The sequence below is a fragment of the Mytilus galloprovincialis genome, chromosome 14 (assembly GCF_965363235.1).
Source record: "Mytilus galloprovincialis chromosome 14, xbMytGall1.hap1.1, whole genome shotgun sequence".
NCBI lineage: Eukaryota > Metazoa > Mollusca > Bivalvia > Mytilida > Mytilidae > Mytilus > Mytilus galloprovincialis.
In genome coordinates this window covers 59,761,481-59,787,527 of record NC_134851.1, presented here as the reverse complement: position 1 = coordinate 59,787,527, position 26,047 = coordinate 59,761,481, and the positions used below count along the sequence as shown (strand labels likewise).

Genomic DNA, 26,047 nt, shown 5'->3' with positions numbered 1-26,047 from the left:
GAATGGTTATATTACGAAAAACGAATTGATAACAACTGCCATATAACTGTCTTGAAAAAGGCATTTTCTTAAGTAAAAAATGGTGGATTCAATCTGGTTTTATAGCTAACTAAACCTCTCACTTGTATGACAGTTGAAAACAAATTTTAAAGAGGCAATGTCAGAGAGCACAAGGCAGGACTGTTCAACTAAAAAAAATTAATTTGGTCAAACATATATTTTACCCTTTCAGTATAACATACTGACTGGGAATATATAATTTTTTTACAATTTTTTATGAATTTGACATTTTTTTAATGAAATTCAATATAAGCATGATAAGCACTCAAACTTCGAATTTTCATTGAAATGAATGGAGGAAAAGCCAGTTTCTAACCGTTTTCAATTATCCATTATCGGAGAAAAACAACACTTATGACTAAACTACCTATATGGAAGTCTAGTAATATGTTGGTGTAAAAAATAGTGAAAATAAAATTTTTGGTATCTTTTTATTTGTTTTCAAAAACTAAGGTAAGAAAATGCTTAAATAGGGAAAATTGAGAAAAGCCAATTTCTTACTGTTTTCAATTATCAACCACCAGAGAAAAACAACAGTTATGACTAAACTACGTATATGGAAGTCTAGTACTATGTTGGTGTAAAAAATAAATAAAATAAAATTTTTGGTATCTTTTTATTTTTTTTCAAAAAATAAGGTTAAAAAAATGCTAAAACAGGGAAAAATTGAGAAAAGCCAGTTTCTTACCGTTTTCAATTATCAACCACTAGAGAAAAACAACAGTTATGACTAAACTACTTATATGGAAGTCTAGTACTACGTTGGTGTAAAAAATAACGAACATAAACTTTTTGGAATCTTTTTTATTTTTTTCAAAAATTAAGTATGAAAAACAAAAAAAATTGAGAAAATCGTAAAATTGAGAAAATTATTCTTTGGCTAACCAAAAGGGTATTCCATGGATTAAGTTGCAAAATGCCATATACTTTTGCATCTTTATTGTATTTATCATGTTTAAGTGATAGGTTTTGATGAAAAAATAAATAAAGGAAAAAAGGTGTAGTCTTGTCTCCACTTTGTTCATTAGGTTGCCATAGCAACAATAAAATGTATACTGCATTGTACTGTTCATATCCTGTTGGCTTCTTTTGTACAAATTCTCACCATGACATTATTTATTTAGGAGATGTAAGAAAATTCTTATTGAATTAGCCAGCAGATCTTAAGTCAATGCCACAGATACATACAATACAATTTTTCCTGTACTTTGATCGACCTTTGACCTCAAAGTTAAAAGATGATTTTTGTTTACAAAAAGTGTCAGGAGCAGATCTGTTTGTCCTGGGACAAAATCTTTTGATATTTGGCAGATGCGTGCAGCACTTCAAGACAATGTGTTGTGTTCCATGGATGATTACCTATGACTGATGTTTATCCTTTAACAATGTTTAAGGTATATGTATATGAAAGAGGTTTATATGTCCATTTCAAAATCATATACTTTGACATAACTTATTGTAGCTGTTTGACAATCCACACACTTGCTAGTTTTTTTATTGCAGTTTCTTAAAATGCTGCATATAAATAATGCTAAAACAATTATTTTATTATTATTAAATAGTAACACAATTATTTTGAAAATTCAACTTTTGACTTTTTTCCTTTTAATAGTTTTTTTTTATATAAATTGATTCTTGACTCTGTAATAATTTTGATTTTTTTTTTATCAACACGGGTGCGGGAGTTTCTCTCTACATTGAAGACCCATTTGGTGGCCTTCGGCTGTTGTCTGCTCTATGGTCGGGTTGTTGTCGCCTTGACACATTCCCCATAAACACATGAAACATGATAAATATCTATATAGATTCAGAAAAATTAGAAATATTCTTTCAGATACCCAGTAAGCTTTTAAAAGATATAGATCAATAAACAATAAAATTGAAATTTTAAAATTGTGCTCTGTCAAAATTGACATTTTCAACATTTAGGTCTCTCAGTTAGTGTAGTAACTGCCAAAATATCACCAAAAGTCAAATATATACATAAAATACTAAAAAGGTATTGAAATGTTCTGTTGGTCACTTTGAGGGTCCCAAACTGGTTACAGTTTCATGTGTGTTTTTCTTTTCGCTTAGTCATCTGAAAAAATTAAAGGAATAGTCAAGCTATACATCTATACATCAGTTTTTTGCTTGAAAATGTTTTCAATTAATTATATTAAATAAGATGAATTTGAATATTATATACATATATATCATGTACATGATGTATGTACACATCATGCAAATGATGTAGTATAACATTATTCAAGTACACATATTTGAGTTTAAAATAATTTTTTAGAGGATTTCACAATCAGGAGTCTGAGGACTTAATAAACATTTGTAGTGGGAGATTAAAACCCTTCTGGCATATCTGGAGTACATGGTCTCATTAATATTTTTGTGTGCGTTATCTGTTTTTTAATTTTTTGAAACTAGTTATAGATCTAATAATGTTTAAAGGTTCAATTGTTATGCGTTCTTATTCTGATTTACATTATGTATGTTATGTACATGTATGTACTGATGTTATGTCTAGTATACTGGATTTAAGATTTCACATACTTTATATTATACATGTTATATGGTACTTGATACATATCTAAATAGAGATAAACATTCCCCATTTCCATTTTCAATTTTATGTAAAAAAAAAAATGTACTTTAACAGATACCGGTACTCACTGCGAGGAAACATTACATTCACTCTGTGGTTAAAGTTTTTAAAATTTTAATAACTTTCATAAACTATCCTTGATTTGTACCAAACTTGGACAGAAGCTTGTTTATGATCATAAGATAGTATCAAGAAGACAACTTTGCAAAAATAAATTTCCACTTTTCCGTATTTTACTTATAAATGGACTTAGTTTTTTTGCCAGAAATAAAGCATTCACTCTGTGGTTAGAAGTTTTTAAATTTTTTATAATGTTCTTAAACTATCCTGGATTTCTACCAAACTTAGACAAAAGCTTGTTTCTGATCATAAGATATTATTCAGAAGTAAATTTTGTAAAAAAAAATCACTTTTTCCGTATTTTACTTATAAATTGACATAGTTTTTCTTCCAGTTAATATTACATACAGTCTGCAGTTAAAGTTTATAAAACATTTATTAGATTAATAAACTATCTTGGATTTTTTTACCAAACTTGGAAGCTTCTTTCAATCAAAAGACAGTATCGAGAGAGAAATTTTTATTGATGTTTTTCCTCATTTTTGTTGAGTCTGCGATTAACAGCAAAAGAAGGCGAGACACTGGGTTCCGTGGAACCCTTACGAATTTTTTGAACATGTAAGTCTGTCATCTGATGTATCTTTTATATGTTTAAAAGAAATAACAGATTATAAGGTGATCAATTATTCTTTGAACTGAATTTGGAAATTTGTATTTAAAATCAAATTAGTTATTCTCTTACATGTCTTATCTTAAGAACCCATGGAAAATATAAAATGATCTATTTAAGGTGGTATGGGTGTCTTCCTCCATCTTGGATTGTAAAAATCAGAGAATCAAAGGTCCAGATTTTCCATCAAGTTAGCAAAATTTGATGCAGGAATGCAGATGTTTAATGTACATTTTCATTTAAAAGTACCAATTTATAAGAATATAACTTCTAAATATTGATATTTTTGCAAATGTTAATTATTTTTGGTTGTTTTTTATCTTTTTTAAAAATTGGCATTTTAAGGGGAGGTAACTCTAAAAAAGTGCATTTTCTGAAGGATTCTGTATGTAATTTTCCTATTTTGTATTTTAGCCGGAAAAAACGTACGGTGGCCCTATCTTTTCTTTTGATATTCTCAAAGCAGTGTCTGAAAGCTATCTTTTCCTGAAGTATTGAACAATTCTATCATTTTGTTTAGTCTCTAATCACAAAATGGTGTTTTTTCCTGTATAATCCATACAAAATGTGTCATCTTGTCCCGTCCTGTAGCTTGAGAAAATGCGCGGTGACCTATCATTTTATTATATTTTTCAACATGTATCAATAGATACAACGTTTTGGCAAAGTATGAACAAATTCTATCATTTTTATTTTAGACTCCCATACCACCTTAATAGCATCTTACTACATTAAAACATAGAAAACTTATTCAACCTTTCAAAGTTACATGACATTTTTGTATGATTAGTTCTTTTGTTAAATGGACAAGCTAATATATAAAATGATCTACATTAAATGAACACTTTAGTACAGAAAGGTCAATTGTGATTTACTAAACAAGTTTACTTCATATATTTGAGTCAAATTAACCTCATATTCTCATCATGATCATACATGTACATGTACAAATGTATCTAAATACTAATGACAAGATCTCAAAATGAGCTATTTTGGTTTTTTTTTTTGCAGTTTTGTAATGTAAAAAGTTTGAAATCCTAATTATACATGTTATATTTTGGTTTTCTTTTGCAGTTTTGTAATGTAAAAAGTTTGAAATCCTTATACATGTTATATCATCATGATCATATACATTTTTTTGTACATGTCTAAATTTAGTTTCTAAGCACATGAAGGACAATAAACAACAAACTTAAGAAATAAAAGTATTGCTGTCCAAAAAGATCCCATCTAAATAGTGAGTTAAGAATCTAATTGTCTTAAGATTTGATTTACAAGTTTTATTCTTTTAAACATGTTAAATATGCAATAACCAATTTACAAAGTATCTTTCATACATGTATGTAATATTAAAGGTCATGTAAAATATAGGTATATGTTCATGTACATTTGTAGCAATCAAAATTACAGAAAATTTAAATTTGACTCTCATACATGTCATAAATTAAAAAGCAATGATTTACTCCTGCTTTTTCACAAATTAAGCTTACTGTTTACATGTACAATGTACAACACATATCTGACATAAATATCATGAATATATATGACTATCCTGATAACTGTAGGATTGTGTTTACTTTTATAAACTGTGACCTGTGATTGACTTTCATACGACATCTTCTTATACTTGTATCTATTCTACATGTACATGTATATACAAAATGTATTCATTTGTAGTTGCTTACATTCATTTTTGTACATGTACTATACATTATGTACATGAACATATTAAGGATAAGCATGATAAGGTGACAGACATGTCTATTATGTACATGTATATGGCAGTCAGTGGTACATGTGATTTTCTCATTGGCAATTATCATGATCATACTACAATACATTTTGTAACTACATGTACTACATCTTCTTATTTTTATAACTTCTGAGTCTGATAGTTTTAGATTTTTTTTTTATTTTAAATTATTATCCTATTCAAATAATGTTTGAACATGATGAATTTATAAAATGTATAAAATTGCATTCAGCACAGAATATACATATGCAGATAAGAATTTCCCATTGTAACTCACAAATGTGGAAGAGGGGGGATTTATTGAAATAATTGAACAGGCTTCATGATAGTCAGTTGGGAAAATATTGTAAACTTTGTCAAATGATTTCTAATTTCAAAATAAAGCAGAATCAAACAACAATGTGTCTGGAAAATTCTCACAGAAATTTGATTTTGATTCCATTTAAAAGATATTTTGAAAAATATGTTTATTAAATTCATTTAATCTTTTGAATGCTTTAATCTGGGAGTATAATAGTCCCGGCTCTGATTGATACCTTATTGTATCAATTTATCCCAGAAATCATGGAAATAATTTCAAACTGCAATAATTTTAACTGTTACCTGTTCAAACTGGTATAACTGTGACAAAGAATTCTTTTATACACTATAACTATCATCTGCTTCAAAGTGACCCTCCTTTCCAGTTTTCAAGATGCCCAAAATTATGGCATTTAGATCTTTCCTTGGTGTCCATGATATACTGTTTTAAGATGGGAGCAAACTGTATGATTTCCAGCTGAATCATCAAAAACTACTCACGGATGGCTTTAAATTCCTAATTTTCTACATTTCCAGCAAACAAAAAAATAATTTCAGTCTTTGCATAATTTGTAACTCACTAACTGCCTCTAACAATGTGTCTAGGAATGGATCATCACCCGTACATACATAAAACAATCTCCTAATGAGCGAAATCAGTTTCCAAACACCCCAAAGTTATATACTTTTGTTAAATCCTATCAAAATGTTCAATTATGTATAAAAATATACAACAGAAGTTCATTTTTTCATCACAACATTACAACCTTTATCGGTTTTTAAATTGAAGAGTATCACTTTTGGTATGTCTAAACACCAAAAAAGTTGAAAATAAACCGCTGTTTCCAGACATTTTACTGCAATAAAACATTTACATATCAACAGATACCAGAGATATTATTATCATTTCCTGTTGTATTCATGGTCATCTTTTAGAATATATATCAATTGTTATATTGTAGGCTGTTTTTATTGAGAAATTAATACCCGTATTTCCCTATATAAGCAGTCAAATTTACTGTAAAATCATATTCATTTTTTTATACATAATAACCCAATATGACTTTAAAAAGTGTAATTTCCCAACAAAACAAGGTGCATACAATACAAAAACACATTTATCTCAAAAAGGTTGTTGAACAAAATTTCCAAGTTCTGCCTGGTTTTCTCTGGCATTGCCTCTTAAATATTTGACAACGATGTGTGAACAAACCAAATAGGTTCACGCTTGTTTTGTAAGTTACAATTACATCTAATGTATAACTGGTGACAGTTTTGAGATCCGTCTCTTCATTTATCCATATAATCTTAAGTCAATGCTCAAATTATTATCAGTTTCTATAAGTATTGTCAACATTATAACCAAACAGGAGTAGTCTGCTAAATTAACAAATTAACATTTAGAAAGATGAACATAATTTTGACAGGGAACACGTCTGTTTTAAAGGGCACTGTCATACAAAAGAGGGACGAAAGATATTAGAGGGACAATTAAACTGGGAATGATCTCAGGTGCGCCGGAAGGGTAAGCAGATCCTGTTTCACATATGGCACCTGTCGTGTTGCTGATGTTATTATAAATCCGGTTATAAGTCTAATTTGGTTGGTCACAGGCGTAAAAAGGAAAGGATATTGTATTTACGACATAAGGAAGATATCCGATATCATCAAACGTTTTTTCTCCCATAACGGTCAACCAACTTGTGATGGCGTCCGTAAAATGTACGAAGGGATGAGTTCAACTTAATCATTTGGACCTCTTGATTACTTGAGAGGTTTAGCTAGCTGCTAAACCAGGTTCGATCCACCATTTCCTACATAAGAAAATGCATGTACAAAGTTAGGAATATGACAGAGTTCATCCCTTTGTTTAATGTGTTTTTTGAGCTTTTGATTTTGTCATTTGATTAGGGAGTTTTCCTTTTGAATTTTCTGTTACAGTTTTTTTTTTGTGATTCTAGTTTTAAACGGAGAACATGTTTATTTTTAGAGTACAGCCACATTTTATATAAAACGAGTGAACTCTTGAAATAAATCCCTTGATCAATTAAATCGCCTTTCAAAGCTAATTGAATTATCAGTTTATATAAGTATTGTCAACGGTCTACAAAAGAGGATTACTGTGCAATATATCAAATTAACACTTGATTTCAACACTTTTTTAAAATAAGCACGTTTGTTTTTATAGGCACATGTTATATCGTGTATATAACTTGTGAGATAGAACGATGATATTTTAAAAAATAAGGTTATTACTGTATTTGTAAAAAGCAAACTTCTTTCAAAATGTTATGTAATTCGTTGTAAAGGGTACACCAATACTTTTACAATTGTTGATTGTTCAAAACCTTGGAACCTTTGATACTGAAGATAGATCAAGAGGATACTCACCACCAGTCAAATGAAAAACAGCCATACCGTGTTCAGATACATAAAAAACTGATCAAAACATAAACAAAGAAAATACAAGCATTCAATTGAAAAACAGGCAATACATATATACCATGGTCAAAAACAAACAGAAAGAACGAACCAGCAATCAAATGAAAAACAGACAAAAAACATGGTCAAAACACAAAGAAATAAAAAACCAGCAGTAAATTAAAAAAGGTAATCCCGTGGTCAAAAACATAAACCCTAAAAACAACCAATCAAATTATATTCAGACAAAACGTAATGAATGGGGAAAAAAACATCCATAAAATGACTAACAGACTTTACCATGGCCAAAAAGAAAAAAAAAGAAAAAGAAAAACACCAGTCAAATGAAAAACAGAAAAAAAGAAAAAGAAAAACACCAGTCAAATGAAAAACAGACAATGTCGGTACCCTGTATGATCAGAAACACAAACAAACAACAATCAAAAAGTCTACACAAGACTACGTAAAAACCGGAGAGTAATTAAAAAAATGGTGTTGAGCACTAACATTTATCAATTCAAGCTTAATTCAAATATTCTTCAATTTCTATAAGTATTGCTTTAAAAAAAGAGGAATAATATGTTAAATATCAAATTTACACTTTGAAAGTTCAACACTATTTATAAGGGAATCACGGTTGTATTAAGGAAAATAATGTTTTCTAATATATAACTTGTGACCAATAATGTTCTAAGAAAAAAATTAATTATCACTAGTGAAGTTCATTTTGAAATGCGGTGTAGTTTTTTCTAAAGGGTACGCTAACACTTATACAATCGTCAATGTCGTTCTGGTTAGGAATTGTCGAAACAAGCTGAATCTATACCTAAGGATAATGCAAAACTGTCAGTCAAATATAAACAGACAATGCAATGGTAAAAACCTCCTGTAAAATAACAACTGACAATTTCATGGTCAAAACCTCCAGTGAAATAAAAACAGACAAATCTATGGTAACCACCTATCAAAAAACAAAAAGAGACAATAACATGGTCAAATCAACCAGTCAAATAAAAAAACACAATGTCGTGGGCAAAACCACAAATTAAATGCAAAATAGACCAGCAATATCGTGGTCAAAACCACCAGTCAAATGAAACAGACCAGTTCGTAGTCAAAACCACAGACCTAATGAAAAATAGACAGACAATGTCGTAGTCAAAACCACCAGTCAAATAAGAACAATGTCGTGGTCAAACCCACCTGTCAAATGAAAACAGACAATGTCGTGGTCAAACCAACCAGTCAAATGAAAACAGACAATGTCGTGGTCAAAACTACCAGTCAAATGAAAAACAGACAATGTAGTGGTCAAATCAACCAGTAAAATGAAAAAAAGACAATGTCGTGGTCAAAACCACAAATCAAATGAAAAATAGACAATGTTATGCTCAAAACAACCAGCCAAATGAAAAAAAAGATAATACCATGGTAAAAACAGATATTGTCATGGTCGAAAGCACAATTCACTTCAAAAACAGTCAATACAATGGTCAAATGAAAAAGACAATACCATTGGTTTATGCGCCAATCAAATGGAAAACACACAAAGCAATTGTTAAAAACACCAGTATAAATCAATACTATCAAAACCACCAGCCAAATTTGAAAATAAAATACAATGCATATGTCATGCGCATATTCACCGGTCAAATGATAAACATATAATGCTACAGTTAAACTACTAGGCGAATATAGAACATACGATGCCATTCATGGTCATAACTACCAGTCAAAAGAAAGAGAGACAATTTCATGGTCAAAACCACCAGTCTAATGACAAACAGGCAATAACATGGTCAAAACCACCTGTCAAATTAAAAAAAAACAAACGACAATGCATATGTCATGGGCAGATTCACCGGTCGAAGGAAAACTAATAATGTCATGGTCAAAACCTCTAGTCAACTTAAAAAAAACCAGACAATGCTTATGTCGTGGGCAGATTCACCGATCGAAGGAAAACTTATATAAATGTCATGGTCAAAACCACTTGTCAAATTAAAAAAAAAACAGACAATGCATATGTCCAGGGCATATTCACCTGTGAAATGAAAAACAGACAATCACACCACATCTTCCTATATCTAATGCCATGGCTAAAAGCACCAGTCAAATGAAAGTTAAAAATTAAAATTGAAAAAAAGGACCACGTTTGTTTTAAAGGGCATATGTATATCTAATATATTTTACTTGAAACAGTCTATGAATAGATCAATTCCAGCTTAATTCAGCGATTCTTATTACCAATTTCTTCTCTGTTAATTTAGAAAAAAGAGAAATAATATGTGAAATAACAAATTAACACTTTAGAAGTTCAACACTATTTAAAAGATGAAATCACATTTGCTATAAAGCAAATAATGAAATCTTAAATATTACTTGTGACTGAACAAAAATATTTAAAAGAAACCGACTAATTATCACTTATCAAATGTAGACTTCCTTTGATATGTGGTGTAGTTCGTTATAGAGGGTACAGCAACACTTATACAATCGTGGATGTGCTACTAGTTAAAGATTGCCGACAAACGTATATTCTGTACCACAAAGGGGATAATCAAAAACCACCAGCTAAATGAAGAACCACCAGTAAAATTTTTAAAAGAAGACAATTTCATGGCATGATTCACAGGTCAAATGAAAAACCGACAATGCAATGGTAAATCACCAGTGAAATGAAAAACAGTCAATACCATGGTCAAAACCAAAGACAAAACCATGGTCAAAACCAAAATAAAACATTGTCAAAACCACCTGTCAAATGGAAAATAAAGCAGACAAAACCATGGTCAAAACCGCCATTCCAACAGACAATACCATGGGTGAATGACTAGTCAAATGAAAAAACAGACAATGTCATGGTCATAACCACCACTCACTTGAAAAATAGCCAATAACATGGTCAAAACCACGTGCACGGCCAAAAACATGGTAAATTAATGAGTTGTAAGGCTTTTCTGTTTTAGTTTATGATTTACAGCTCATATTTGTCCTAAGAAGGGAACCTTTGCTCAGTGATTGTCGTTCGTTAATGTGCTTCAGAAGTGTTTCTCGTTTCGCGTTTTGTGAAAAGATTAGACGGTTGGTTATCTGTTCGAATGGTCTATACTAGTCATTTAAGGAGCTCTATAAAGCGAGCTATTCGGTGTGAGCCACAGCTCCCTGTTGAAGTCCGTTCTTTAAACTATAATAGTTTACTTTTTACAAATTTTAACATGGATGGAGAGTTGTCTCACTGGTAATCATTCGCCATCTTCTAAAATCTTTATAATCTTTAAAATTACATTGCAAATTAATGTTAAATTCTGATATAAAAAATTCGTTAACTTAATTTATTTTTTGGGAAAATACATATACAAAACAAACTTAATGAAAACTAGACACAATTATAATAGATATGATCAAAACAGTTATTGGTTTCCTTTCCACAGTTATAATGACTCTTTAATAAAAGAAACAGCTGCTTTTACATCATTTGGTGTTGATGAATTTTGTATAATCACGAATTTATCAGTAAAATTAAGTGTATCAAAATTTACATATTTTTGTATATAATATTTTAGGAAGATTTCTTTTTTTATTTTTTATTAACTATACAGTTAAAGAAAAATGGAATTTATAGTCTATGATATTACATATTTTACATTTTCTTTCAATTTCGAGGTATTTTTGTATATCGTCCAGTTTCTATTAAGAGACATTGATCTTCTAAATTTGGTTTACATTTTTCTTGTTTCTTTATTCGGGTTAACAGAAAGGACGTCATTAAACAAAAAGATTTGAAAATGTCTTGAAAACAATTAACACCTTTGACTGTCAGAAATGGTGGTTATCTGAGCAATTATCACCTAGCTAAATAAAAAGAAGCTGGACAACAGATTTGTCATTTCTCGATAAAACTTTGAAGAAAAGCATTAAAATCAGCACGTGTTACTAGATCTGTCTAATTTTAGAAGACCACTCAGAATAAGAGATCAGTTGCCACACTCAAAGAACAAGATATAATAGTTTCCTTTTGTCTCAAAAGAATCATCAACAGAGTGTATGGAGAGAAACAAAATTCACCAAACAACAAGCATTGTTATAAATAATTATGAAGATGAAGATGTCACAACGACAGAACAAGAAGAACGCACAGAGGAAACATTATCCTACAAACAGGCATTGTTTCCAGGAAATTTAAAAAAGAATCTTCAAAATCGTTATTGTAGAGAGAAACAAGTATATGCTGGAAGTTCTCAATCTAATTCACCCTCTCAGGAATTTACATTGAATGATTTACCAAGATATTCTCCAAGTAGGTTCACATCTTTAGAAATTTCTGGAAGTTCTCAAACGAATTCACCGTCTCAGGATCTTGGTTTAAAGGATATGCCAAGACATTCTCCAAGTAGGTTCACATCATTAGAAACAGCTGGAAGTTCTCAAACGAATTCACCGTCTCAGGAACTTGCATTGAAGGATTTACCAACACATTCTCCAAGTAGGTTCACATCATTAGAAACAGCTGGAAGTTCTCAAACGAATTCACCGTCTCAGGATCTTGGTTTAAAGGATTTGCCAAGACATTCTCCAAGTAGGTTCACATCATTAGAAACAGCTGGAAGTTCTCAAACGAATTCACCGTCTCAGGAACTTGGTTTAAAGGATTTGCCAAGACATTCTCCAAGTAGGTTCACATCATTAGAAACAGCTGGAAGTTCTCAAACGAATTCACCGTCTCAGGAACTTGCATTGAAGGATTTACCAAGACATTCTCCAAGTAAGTCCATTAAAACAACATCCCCAAATACAAAAGATGATAGTGATGTTATTATTGAGTTGGATGCAAAAGTTCATGCACAAAAACGGCCAGCTCAGGTTTCTCCTGACTTCTCAAAGATGCCATTCATACAACAAGGGCATTCTCCTACTCAAAAACATGGATTGTCACTTTTACACAAAAAAGAACTAGAAAGCGACCCTATCGGTCATTCCTCTACGAAATATTTCAGGTCGGAAATGACGATCGGGCCTAAAGAACAGAACATTCATGAATATCAAAACACAAAACGGCAACTTCTACATCAGTATTCGCCAGGTTTTCCTTCCCCCGTGTTCATGTCCTCTGCAGACTCATCACTATTGCGACCGGTTCCAAAGGCAAGTAATATTTTTAACTTCGATATGCCCTTTGCACGCTTTAATTTAGATCGAAAGGTATCCTCAGCTTACCCTATGATGTCTACGGGAATTAATTTATCATTTCCACAGAGACCAATAATGCATAATCCAATGTCAGAGATTGATCAATTGGCCGTTTCGCCACTAGGAATGTCGTCCCTAGGAATGTATCCTAGTCAGTTCTTCAATAGGAGTTTACCTAAGATACCGAGGCGCTCCGTATTAGAACAAAATCATCATCAGCGTCGAACCTTGTCGGACTCCGATGCTTACTCGTGCCCAGTGTGTAATCAAGTGTTCTTTTCCTATGATAGCTTAGCAAAACATATGGTAAAACATCTAGGAACCGAAACTGTGCCACATGGTGACAACAACAACAAAGGACACTATTGTTCAGTTTGCAATAGGTCTTTTTCTCGAAGCGACATGTTGACCCGCCACATGAGACTTCACACTGGAATAAAACCGTATGAATGCAGTGATTGTGGACAACAATTTAGTCGAAGTGATCACTTAAAAACACACGAACGCACCCATACCGGGGAAAAGCCATATCGATGTAATTTATGTCCTTATACTGCTTGCAGACGGGATATGATCACACGTCATATGAGAACGCATTATAAAAGTTCGGCAAAGCGGGTAAATATTCTTTCAGTCCCTGAAAGAGATGAACATGTTCGAAAGAGTTCAGTGTCAAGTACCGAGACGATCGATTCAAAGAGTACATCATCTACACGAACATTTTCACAGTCTAGTTTAGAAAGTGGAGAATACAATTAAAAAAAAATACTATAATTATTGTTTAAAGAACAGCGATATCGACGGTATCACATCATTTTGAACATGTTTCATACTGTTTTCATAAGGTCTCTTTAAAGATGTTTACTCCGCCTTATTCGATTATTGCTATATTTTTGTTTTGGTCAATGAAGTGCCATTACCAATTTTGCCTACTTTGTTAAAACCTACTTTTCGGGGTTTTTTTTACGAAAAGCTATAATTGAAAATCTTTAAAATACTTGTTTTCTTTTAAGGTTATCGAAAGACAACAGAAACATTTAGAGAAATCATTTTCGGCAAAATATTCAATGGTTCCATTTCTCGCAAACAAGAACATTTATGTCTGCTTTTTTTTTTGGTTTTGTTTTTTTATTTGGTTTTGTTTTTTTATTAAAGCTTAGTTTTAATGGGCCTTTTAAAAGCTTCTCATTTTGAAACTGAGAAGCGAACATCCTGAACTAAATCACTCATAAAGTGTTTAATTATAAAAAGTTTCTATTACTAATTTAGTATTGTTTTCATAGCTCTATTTATATGTGTTAAATGTATATCATTGTCATTCTGTTTTGTATCATTTAGCTAATAAAGGAAACATAAGCCACGATTATGAGTTTGAATGTTCCTCTGGTATCTTTAGTCCCTCCTGTTTTCGGTCCGTATAAGTGTTAAAAAATATCAAAAAAGGTATTAATCCAGGGTTGAGTTCAATATCGTAGCAGCTACGTAGCGGCTACGTAGCTGCTATCAATATTTATGTAACAACTAGTATATAGCTACACGTTCAATAGTGAAAACCTACGTAGCACTACGTAGCTGCTACGATATTGAACGCAGCCCTGGTTTAACCGTGAAATACCAGTGCCAAGTCAAGAATATGGTAGTTGCTTTCTATTTGTTTTATATGTTTAAGATTTCCGTTTTGAATTTCCTTGGAATTCGGTATTTTCGTTATATCTTTTTTAAGAATGATTGTCTTTACAACATCAAATGTCTAAGAATATTAAAAATTACTGTAGGAACGTATTTTGATCGGGTATATATTGATTTGAGATCTATACATAAAATAGACTTTGAAAATTGTGCCTCGAGTTTATTTTCAAACTGATTGGTGATATCAATAAATAAATTCTTGGTCGAAACATTTTGCGCGGTTTACAAAATAAAGACATGATCGGACGTTCTTATAAAGAACATGATCGGACGTTCTTATAAAGAACATGATCGGACGTTCTTATAAAGAACATGCTCTGGCGTCCTTTTGAAACCACATACATGTATTTTTCAAGTTCAAGGACGTCATAAAAACATTGGGGATGGATACCTTTTTGAGTTTTACATAGTTCGTTTCTGTGTGTGTTACATTTTAACCTTGTGTTTCCATTGTGTTCATTGTTTTCTCATATATTTATATATACAAACACTGGAAATTAAATACACTGTGTAAAATACTGATCTTTAAATTAATTTACATAGTAAGCGAATACTTGTTTGATCAAGGGAATACGTTTCAGAATCTAAAGCATCATGGGTAATTTCATTGTTCGTACCCCAAAGTGAAAATAACGTTACGTCATTGGTTGAATTTCGATTGTTTAGGACGTTTTAAACCAATCAAAACCCTTTGGTGTACGCTTTTGAAAATATTAACCAGGATGCATTAGATTCTGAAACGGCGAATTGACAAATTCAACAAAAATAAAGGCTGAACGAAATAATATGGAAACAAAATATACTATACCATGGCATGCATAAGAGTAGCAAATTACTTCAACTAAATGTTATCATTAATATGACTATAATCAAATCTATCAGCGAGTATCGTTATGGAATATACAAATATATGTCTTTTTAAATAATTAACAATACATGAAAAAAGTAAAATCACAAAAATACTGAGCTCCGAGGACAATTCAAAAAAGAAAAAATCCCTAATCAAATGGTAATACCAAAAGCTAAATTACATCAACCGAACGGATAACAACTGTCATATTGCTGACTTGGTCAATGTTGGTACAGACATTATTTTATGTAGAAAATGATGGATTGATCCTGGTTTTATAGAGGGACTATAGATAGCTAAACCTCTCAGTTGTGTGACAGTCGCATCAAATACCATTATATTGACAACGATGCGTGAACAAAACAAACAGACACAACAAGTAAAAATGTCGGGTATACGCCAAACGGACAGTACGTCCGATACAAATAACCTTATGACATCTAAAGGTCAACATATAGCCTTGAATTAAAGGCAGGTGTCTATAAAATATATTTTTTGTTGGTCCTCAAAGCTATTCGACTTTGTACTTTATTTGTCCTTTTTAACCCTTTTTTATTGGACTGTCACTGATGAGTCTTTTGTAGAAAAAAACGCGCGTCTGGTGCATATACCGATTTTCAATCTATAATGAGTGTATTATTATAGTATCAATAATATTGGAATGTATAAATAACATATACTTTATAAAAAGTTGCGATCAATATTTTACAATTTGGAATGTATATAACATGTACTAAAAAAAGTTGCGATCAACAGTTAACTCTGTTTAGAATAATACTATCATCTTAAAATAACAAGCTTGTTTTTTATATATACATGTATATATGTAACAGCAAACTTAACCGGTTAGGATATGGTTGAAAAATTGAGGTGCAAGATACCGAAGGAATATTCAAACTCATAATTCGAAGGAAAACTGGTAATCCCATGGTGAAAAGTAAACAAAACGAAAGGAAAAAACAATAGTGCACTAAACACTACATATAAGACAATTACAATCAAAACTAAGGAGTAAACAAAGACTCACAAAACTAAAGGACATTACCTGAGTCAGAGATCACCCCTAGTTTTTGGTGGGTTCGTGTTGCTTATTCTTTAGTTTTCTATGTTGTCATGTGTACTATTGTGTGTCTGTTTGTCTTTTTGCATTTTTAGCCATGGCGCTGTCAGTTTATTTTCGATTTAGGAGTTTGACTGTCCCTTTGGTATCTTCCGTCCCTCTTTTATATCAACAGTTTAAATAATAAAGAAGAAACAACACGAACTCCACTACAATTCCGATAAGGTAAAATACTATGGATTCATTTTATTTTCGTTGATACCAAATTTCGTGGATTGAGGAAAACTTGCAAATTCTTGGATTTTTGTTTTCGTGGTTTTTCCAATATCTGCATACAGAGCCTGTAGAAAATTTATTATTCGTTGAACATTTGAATTCGTGGCTCACCTTTTCCCTCAAAACCAACGACAATTGGTATCCCAAAAATAATAATGGATTCACAGTAATACTTTTGTTTACGAATAACTTACTGCTTGGTCTTGATGTCTTTTGAAGTAAAAATAAATAGTAAACGACAGTAGTTTTCCGATGCTTAAACTTGATAAGATACATGTTTACAATGACAGAGTTGGTGTTTGTCCCTAACATAGACTCTTTAATGAGTACAGTCTAGGTTCGGGATAAACACCAACTCTCATCATTTAAATTTTTCCATCGACTGAAGTCATTTTATAAACATGTCCCTAGAATTACTTCGAAAACACTACATTGTCTGTTATGTTATCGGCTCTGTTTGCATATGTTGAACTTATGTTAGTTATATTGGTGTAATACAATGTGAGTGAAACATTCTATTTACATCCTTGTTACTCTATCAGTCAATGACTGACACTCGCAGACAATTTTGTGTTTGGTTCGTTGTGTTTGTGGTGTCTGATGAGTTAAGCTGTACTGAGCAGGTTTATATAGTTTGTATTTATGTTTTCGTTCTTTTTGCTGCCCTGGTTATGGGATGTTTTATTGGCATCCGCAGATCTGTTTTGCCTGGTCACATTCTTTTCCTAGTCAAGAATCAGGAATTCAGTAGTTGTGGTTTGTTGCTGTTTGTCATCTTTGTTTTTTTTTTTACTTTTATTTGGTTTTTTAATCGGGTCGTTTATTTTCTCGTATTAATTGTTTTACATTGACCATTTCCGGGTAGTTTATAGCTTGGTATGTGGTATAGGTTGCTAATTATTTGCTTGCTTGCAAACCTTCTACGTCATTTGTTCTCTGGTTGAGATTAATAACATTAGCAATAATTATTATAAAGATCATTCATACATTAAATGATAAAATCATCAGCTCAAATCAGGGTTGGCCAAAACCCGGGTTTTATGACCGGGTTTTACTGGGTTTTACCAGGTTTACTGGGCAATACTGGGTAATATGAAATACTGGCAAAGGATTCAGTGATTAAACACAAATGCAATACATTTAAGATATCTATAAACACATTTTGATTTATAAATAAGTTTCATACTTGTTTAGAGACTTATAATACAAGTGTATACATTTGAATATTCTAGCAACTCTGAGACAAGTGTAAAGTCAAAGAATTCATTTATTTCAAATATATATATATAATAACTAATATTAAGAATTAGCAATTGCATGTCAGAAAAATCCCTTGAAATAGTATCTATGTACTTCAATAATTAGTATTTATTTAGATTAGAATACCGATATGTTTGTGTAACAATTATCAGCCTATTCATTTCTATAAGTGTTAATGACATGACCCTGTAGGGTGTTTATTTAGCAATATGATTGTATTTCTATTTGCATTTACCACCCTGCAATAAAATGTATTTATCCATAACCCTGGTGAGCAGCATTTTACTAATTTTAGTCCTTAATGCTCATCATCCTCGTACTTTATTTGGCCTTTTTTTTAGGGCTAAACGCGTGTATGGCGTGGATACAAAATTTGGTCTTGGTATCTATAATGAGTTTATTTACTAGGGACACACTCTGTAAATGAAAATCCAAATATTCCTATCAATGAATATAATCAAATGCCAAATAATGAATAAGACGGTATGTTAAAGCTGGAGGAAAAAATGGCCAAATTTCTCATAGATCCTAGAATGAATTAATCATATTATAATTAGGGACAAACCCTGTTAATAAAATCTAAATGTAACCTATCAATGAAAAATAAATAAACGCCAAATATGAATAAGACGTATGTTAAAGCTGGAAGAAAAATAGCCAATTTTCTCATAGATCCTAGAATGAATTAATCATATTATAATTAGGGACACACCCCGTTAACGAAATCCAAATGTAACCTATCAATGAAAATAAATAAACGCAAAATATGAATAAGACGGTATGTTAAAGCTGGAGGAATAATGGCCAATTTTCTCATAGATCCTAGAATGAATTTATCATATTACAATTAGGAACACACCCCGTTAACGAAATCCAATGTAACCTATCAATGAAAATAAATAAACGCCAAATATGAATAAGACAGTATTTTAAAGCTGGAGGAAAAATGGCCAATTTTCTCATAGATCCTAGAATGAATTAATCATATTATAATTAGGAACACACCCCGTTAAAGAAATCCAATGTAACCTATCAATGAAAATAAATAAACGCCAAATATGAATAAGACGGTATTTTAAAGCTGGAGGAAAAATGGCCAATTTTCTCATAGATCCTAGAATGAATTAATCATATTATAATTAAGTACACGTCCCGTTAACGACATCCAAATGTAACCTATCAATGAAAATAAATACACGCCAAATATGAATAAGACGGTATGTTAAAGCTGGGGGAAAACTTGCCACTTTGTCATAGATCCGAGATGCGAGTTGACCTTTTTGGTCAATTACTTATGATGACGATCGTTGATTTAATTGAAAAATGTTCGGTAAAAAATCAAGCAATTGAATGACGTGATTTGTATATTGGGTTGGAATATTTATGTTGATCTTCTTGATCAATTACAAACGATGACGGTCTAAGGTATTACCATGATTACTGCAACATGTTCGGCAAAAATTCAAGCAATTGAATGACGTGCTTTATATATTCGGGTTGGAGTATTTATGTTGACCTTCTTGGTCAATTACAAACAATGACGATCTTTGGTATAACTGAACCATGTGCGGTAAAAATAAATGACAGAACAGATTTTCATTCAAATGCTGTGATTTATTAGTATAGCGTAGGGGTTAATTCTCACGTGAGGCATCAATTGATCATTTTTAGGACAGGATATATTGTCGTCAGAAGTATTTGAAAAAAAGACGTATTTATTGTTATTTACGAGAAATAATTGACAGGATCTAACAATCCACCAAAAGCTGTTTGCATACGACTTCATTTCATATATAAATTCATCATAGATACCAGGATTGAAAATTTGAATTTACGTAAGACGCGAGTGTCGTCTACAAAAGACTCATCAGTGACGCTTGAAAAAGTTTAAAAAGTCAAAGAAAGTACGAAGTTTAAGAGCATTGAAAACCATAATTCTAAAAATATGTGCCAAATACGACTAAGGTAATCAATGTCTGGTATAAGAAAATCCTTAGTATTTCGAATAATTTATACTTTCGCAAACAGTAAATTTATAAAAATGACCATATCATTATAGTTCATGTCAACACCGATGTGCTGACTACTAGTCTGGTGATACCTTCGGGGACGAAACGTACAACAAAAAAAAACTGTATGCATGCGACATTGTTTCTGATTTATGATGGTGTTACAATAAATCAGTTTGATTTGTACAGATTGATATTTTAATTTTCCTCTGGAGAAACAATTTGAATTTTGATTGTTGGTGTTTTTAACAAAAATTGTTGGGCTATTTTGTTGCGCTTTGTTTTTATTTGTAGAAGAAGGCAGACTGACTGAGTGTTGACCGTCTCGTGGTTACAGTAGTTACTACCTAGACTACTGGTATACCGACGCCCCTCTGGAGAAACAAGATCATACATTTGACCCTTCCGTGGGGGAGAACAATTACCGCTTTTTATGCGGTTCCTCTATACCAGATTATGGGAGGGTTGATGTCTAAATTATACATTTACGTTTAACATTGACAGTCTGCATTAGCCTGTCTAAGTCAAGAGCCAGTAATGCAGTGATTGTCGATGATTGCTGCATGTCATTTATGTTGTTTTATTTTTTGGTATTTTATTTTAGAATCATAAAGCTGGTTTTCCTTGATTGAATAAATCCAATGTTTGCATGGTGGGCCTTTGATAGCCTACTTCATTGTATAAAGTGTCAAAGGTAATATGGTGACCTCTTGTTGTTTACATTCACGTATGTATAATAAACTAATCATAGATAACAGGATTGAAATTTTATATTTGCGCCAGATGCACGTTAAGTCAACAAGAGAATCATCAGTGATGCCCAATAAAAAATGTTAAAATGGTCAAATAAATGTAGAAAATGAAGATTATTGAGGACCACAAAAAAAAAAAAAAAAAAAGCCAAACACAGCTAAGGTAATCTATTCCTTAAAAGTAGAAAAAACTTAGTTTTTCAAAAACTCAAAGTTTTTTTAACAGATCATTTATAATAAAGACCATATCAATGTTCGTTTTATAGAGTTTTCTTAATTACAAAAACGGCAAAGTTAAAGGCTGCATAACAATCTCTAGTTGCTAACGTATACGTCATTTGGTGTCTGGTGGAGAGTTGTCTCATTGCTTATCATGTCACATTCTTCTTATATTCATATATATACCTGAAATTTGTTAATTGATACATGTCATTTTACCTCATGTAGAGTTATTCATTTTCATTTTTGAATTACAAACTGCATAGGTAAAAGCTGTACAATGACCTATAGTTAACTTATGTCATTTGGTCTCTGGTAGAGAATTGTCCTGTTGACAATCATATCTTCTTAAATTCAAATATATATACCTGAAATTTGTTAATTGATACATGTCATTTTGCCTCATGTAGAGTTATTCATTTTCATTTTTGAATTAGAAACTGCATAGGTAAAGGCTGCACAATGACCTATAGTTAACTTGTCATTTGGTTTCTGGTAGAGAATTGTCTCGTTGACAATCATATCTTCTTAAATTCAAATATATATACCTGAAATTTGTTAATTGATACATGTCATTTTGCCTTATGTAGAGTTAATCATTTTCATTTTTGAATTACAAACTGCATAGGTAAAGGCTGTACAATGACCTATAGTCAACTTATGTCATTTGGTCGCTGGTAGAGAATTGTCTCGTTGACAATCATATCTTCTTATATTCATATATATACCTGAAATGTGTTAATTGATACTTGTATATTTTGCCTCATATAGAGTTACATTTTTTTTAGAATTACAAACTGCATAGGTAAAGACTGTATAATGACTTATAGTTCTTAATTTAAATTATACGTTATTTGGTCTATAGTGGAGAATGGTCTCATTTGAAATCAAACCACATTCTTCTTGTTATATATACCCATATAGCTGGTTATTTTCGCTTACTTTTGCGGATAGAACGTTCCGCCTATTTAAAAGCGCAAATGTATTGACAAAAGTTTTGAATCCGCCAAAATAATTCATATACCTTATTCAATAAAAATCGCAAAATTTTACAAGAGAAATCCACTATATGGTATATACCTAAATTTTGTTTAAACTTCTATCGTTGAAAACTTTAATATTTTCATTACCAATAAGGTGGAAAAGTTATCAACATTATCAGGATTATAATTTAGAACGCCAGACGCGCGTTTCGTCTACATAAGACTCATCAGTGACGCTCATATCAAAATGTTTATAAAGCCAAACAAGTAAAAAGTTGAAGAGTATTGAGGATCCAAAATTCCAAAATGTTGTGCCAAATACGGCTAAGGTAATCTATGCCTGGAATAAGAAAATCCTTAGTTTTTCGAAAAATTCAAAGTTTTGTAAACAGGAAATTTAGAAATATGACCACATTATTGATATTCATGTCAACACCGGAGTGTTGACTACTGGGCTGGTGATGCCCTCGGGAACGAAATGTTTTCTTTCTTGGCGGTTTTCTTACACTACTGTTTCATATTAAGGTGAAGGTTGGCGCCTGTTAAAAACGTTCAAACCCGCTGCAGTGGTTTGCACCAATCCAAAAGCAGGAGCCTGTTGTTCAGTAGTTGTCGTTTGTTGATATGGTTCACAAGTGTTTCTAATTTCTTAATTTTCATATAGATTAAGTCGTTGGTTTTCCTGTTTGGATTTGTGGGGCTCTTTATATACAACTGTTTGGTGTGAGCCAAGACTCCGTTTTGAAGTCCGTACTTTGACCAATAATTGTTTACTTTTTACACATCGTGACTTGGATAGTTGTCTGATTGCCATTTACAACATCTTTTTATTTCTATAGATTGCATAAGTATGTATAATAAATAGAATCATATTCAAAACAGTGTAGCTGTGGCCATTGATTGACAACCTTAAATTATCCCATCGACTGGGGCAGATTATATGAACGTTTGTCTGTAACAACCGCTGCTCACTATGTACTTGTTAAAGGCAGTTAAACTGTGGGGTCACAAAAGGTTCTCAACACCTAAATAAAGAAATTAGAAAAACTAATCAGGAATAACACGATGTTTTGATTTATATCAATAATATAAATCAAAACATAAAGTTTAATTTTTCGAACTATTTTAATATTAAAGGCGTTAAGAACCTTTGGTGACCCCACAGTTTAAATTCTACAATAAGTAAGTAGTGAGCAGTTGTCGTTACAGACACACGTTCACCTAATTTGCCCCAGTCAATGGGATAATTTAAGGTTGTCAATCAATGGCCACAGCTACACTGTTTTGAATATGATTCTAAACTCATCATGGATACCATGATCTTAGCTGTTTTTTAATAAACTGTTACCACAGAGATATGTCTCGCCTTTTTGTAATTTTGATTATGCATATGTTAAAATCCAAATAGCAATACTCTTAACATCTTACACAAGTTTAGCAAATATTCAAAGTCAATGAACGATGACTGAGTTATATGGCTGAATAGTCTTCATGTAAATAAAATGCTAAAACAACTGCATACCAAATACCATTGACTTATTATAAGTCGTTCCCAAACCTTAATATAAAAATTAACTGGTAAACTATGTAATACATGTAAAATAAGCAAATGTTTCAAAGTCAATAGACCATGACTGAGGGGGCAGGGCCAAATAATCTCCATGGAAATGAGATGTGCCAATGCTTATACAACTGCATACCAAATAGGATTGACCTACCACTTGCCGTTCACCATAAACTAGACCTGATCACAAACGAATACATTGTTGAAGCCGTCGCCGGAAACAGCATATCTATGTCTCGCTTTTTGACTCTGTCAAGGCGAGACAAAAAGTTGTGTGACAAAATTTGGAGCACCTGAGATCACCCCCCACAGTTTTGTGGGGTTTGTGGTTTTGCTTAGTCTTTAGTTTTCCATGTTGTTTCTTGTGTAGTTTTATTTGTCTGTTTGTATTTTTCCTTTTTTGCCATGGCTTTGTCAGTTTATTGTCCATCTACGTGTTTTATATGTCCCTCTGGTATCTGTTGCCCCTTTTTAGGACGCTAAAAATTACTGGAGTATAAACAACACATGCCTTAATGCTTCGGTGAGGGAGAACAATTACCGCGTTTTAAGTGGTCTCATTCTGATCTCCCGCTGCAGCAGAGATTAGAAAATTGCTGGAGTATAAACAACACATGTTTTAAAGCTTCGGTGAGTGAGAACAATCACCGCGTTTCAAGTGTTCTCGCTCTGATCTCCTGCTGCAGCAGAGATTATAAAATTATTGGAGTATAAACAACGCATGTTTTAAAGCTTCGGTGAGGGAGAACAATTACCGTGTTTTATGTTGTCTCATTCTGATCTCCCGCTGCAGCAGAGATTATAAAATTATTGGAGTATAAACAACAACACATGTTTTTAAAGCTCATTTTTTCCACTTTTATGACATATTTATGGCCATTGACATATCGTTGAGGTAACCATAGATACCACTGAGCACAGTGGGAAACAATGAAAACAAAACAAAATGACGATAACAAAACATAAGGTGATATTTTTATATACTGCCCTGGGTAATATTTTTATATATCACCCTGGGTAATATTTTTATATACCGCCCTGGGTAATAGTAACAAAATATAGCAAAAAATGATAATAAATAACAGCCATACACATTATAAATGCAAAAGCCAAAATAATATAAAAATAATGATGGCTTTTGACCTTTTAAGGAAGTTAAAAATGAGAAAATAGCTTATGCAATGTGAAATATATTTCTCAAATGGTTATTAAAGCTTATCATAGCTTTGATCTTTAAGAACAAATTCACATGAAAGAATATCCTTTATAATTCATCACATCGTGTTTATCATTTTATACATGTAATCATTTTAAAGGATTAATATAGCAAAGGAGAATTTTCTATGTAATGATGAAATTGTCTCCAACGCAAGTCAGTATGAAAATCAAAATGTCTTAAAAACTATATTTTTGGACAATGAAGTTATAAAATTCATTAGCAACAGTATTACAATCTGAAGTGGTCTCGTAAAGATAATTATATATTTTTACTCCGTGATAATTTCTGTTTAACTTCACTCTGATATTTAAGATGTTAGACCTTGGTTCAGGGAGGTAACTCTTTAAATCAGTTATGCGTTTGTAAAAGTCAAGTTTCATCAATGCATTTTAAGCATTTACCTGAAACATATTGGAAATAATCTATGTATCCATGAAGCTTAGAACATATTTATGAAAATGGCTGACACAAACGTACTGATGATTTTAAGAGTTATTTCCCTTAACCTAGGTCTACCTCCTTAAGATAGGTTTCTATATTTACTGCCAATTTACAAAAAACTAATGTGAAACCAACATGGTCCACACATATGTCAATCTCTGATCAGAAAATATATTTTTAGAGCTCATTTCCTACAGCTTGTAGATTAAGACTTTGGTTGGCTTGCTTGCTTTGTTTGTATAAATATATGCTCGAGCACTGTAATGCAAACAATACAGACAATCATAGTTAAACCTGTATATATCTAATCCTTATCCCAACAACAGTTTTACTGTATACAAACACAGTAAGCAACCTAATAAAAGTCTTATTGTACATGAATTAGGAAATAAGCTTTAAACAAGGGAAAAATACTCTCTAGATACCAACTTCTGCTTAGACATAAAACTCGTTTAATTACATCACTGACTTCACCAAGTCACAGAATATTTTATACTTAAATATAAGTTTTATTAAGATTAAATTATACACTTTGTCAAGAAAAATCTACTTAATTCACAACGCAATTTTTTTGTTTTTTTACAATACAACCACTGGATTTACAGTGAAACCTGTCTGTTTAATTTTATAATGAAACCTGTCTGTTTAATTTTATAATGAAACCTGTCTGTT

The 26,047-nt window shown here is 31.7% G+C and overlaps 2 protein-coding genes and 1 long non-coding RNA gene across 6 annotated transcripts in view; 2 read left to right on the top strand and 1 right to left on the bottom strand.

The window, feature by feature from the left end:
• Positions 1-26,047, top strand: part of LOC143058974 (uncharacterized) — a 399,737-nt gene that overhangs the window by 312,603 nt on the left and 61,087 nt on the right. The gene's annotated exons all lie outside the window — the stretch shown is intronic.
• LOC143058969 (uncharacterized) lies at positions 11,786-14,142 on the top strand. Its single transcript, XM_076232452.1, has one exon. The coding sequence runs from the start codon at positions 11,911-11,913 to the stop codon at positions 13,810-13,812; it is 1,902 nt and encodes a 633-aa protein (XP_076088567.1). The 5' UTR covers positions 11,786-11,910; the 3' UTR covers positions 13,813-14,142.
• Positions 24,550-26,047, bottom strand: part of LOC143058967 (uncharacterized) — an 83,797-nt gene continuing 82,299 nt past the window's right edge. For 3 of the 4 annotated variants that reach the window (XM_076232442.1, XM_076232444.1, XM_076232446.1), the window contains one exon: positions 24,550-26,038. The gene's annotated coding sequence lies outside the window, so the exon portion shown is untranslated. The remainder of the gene's footprint in view (positions 26,039-26,047) is intronic. The other variant, XM_076232445.1, reaches the window with a different exon arrangement.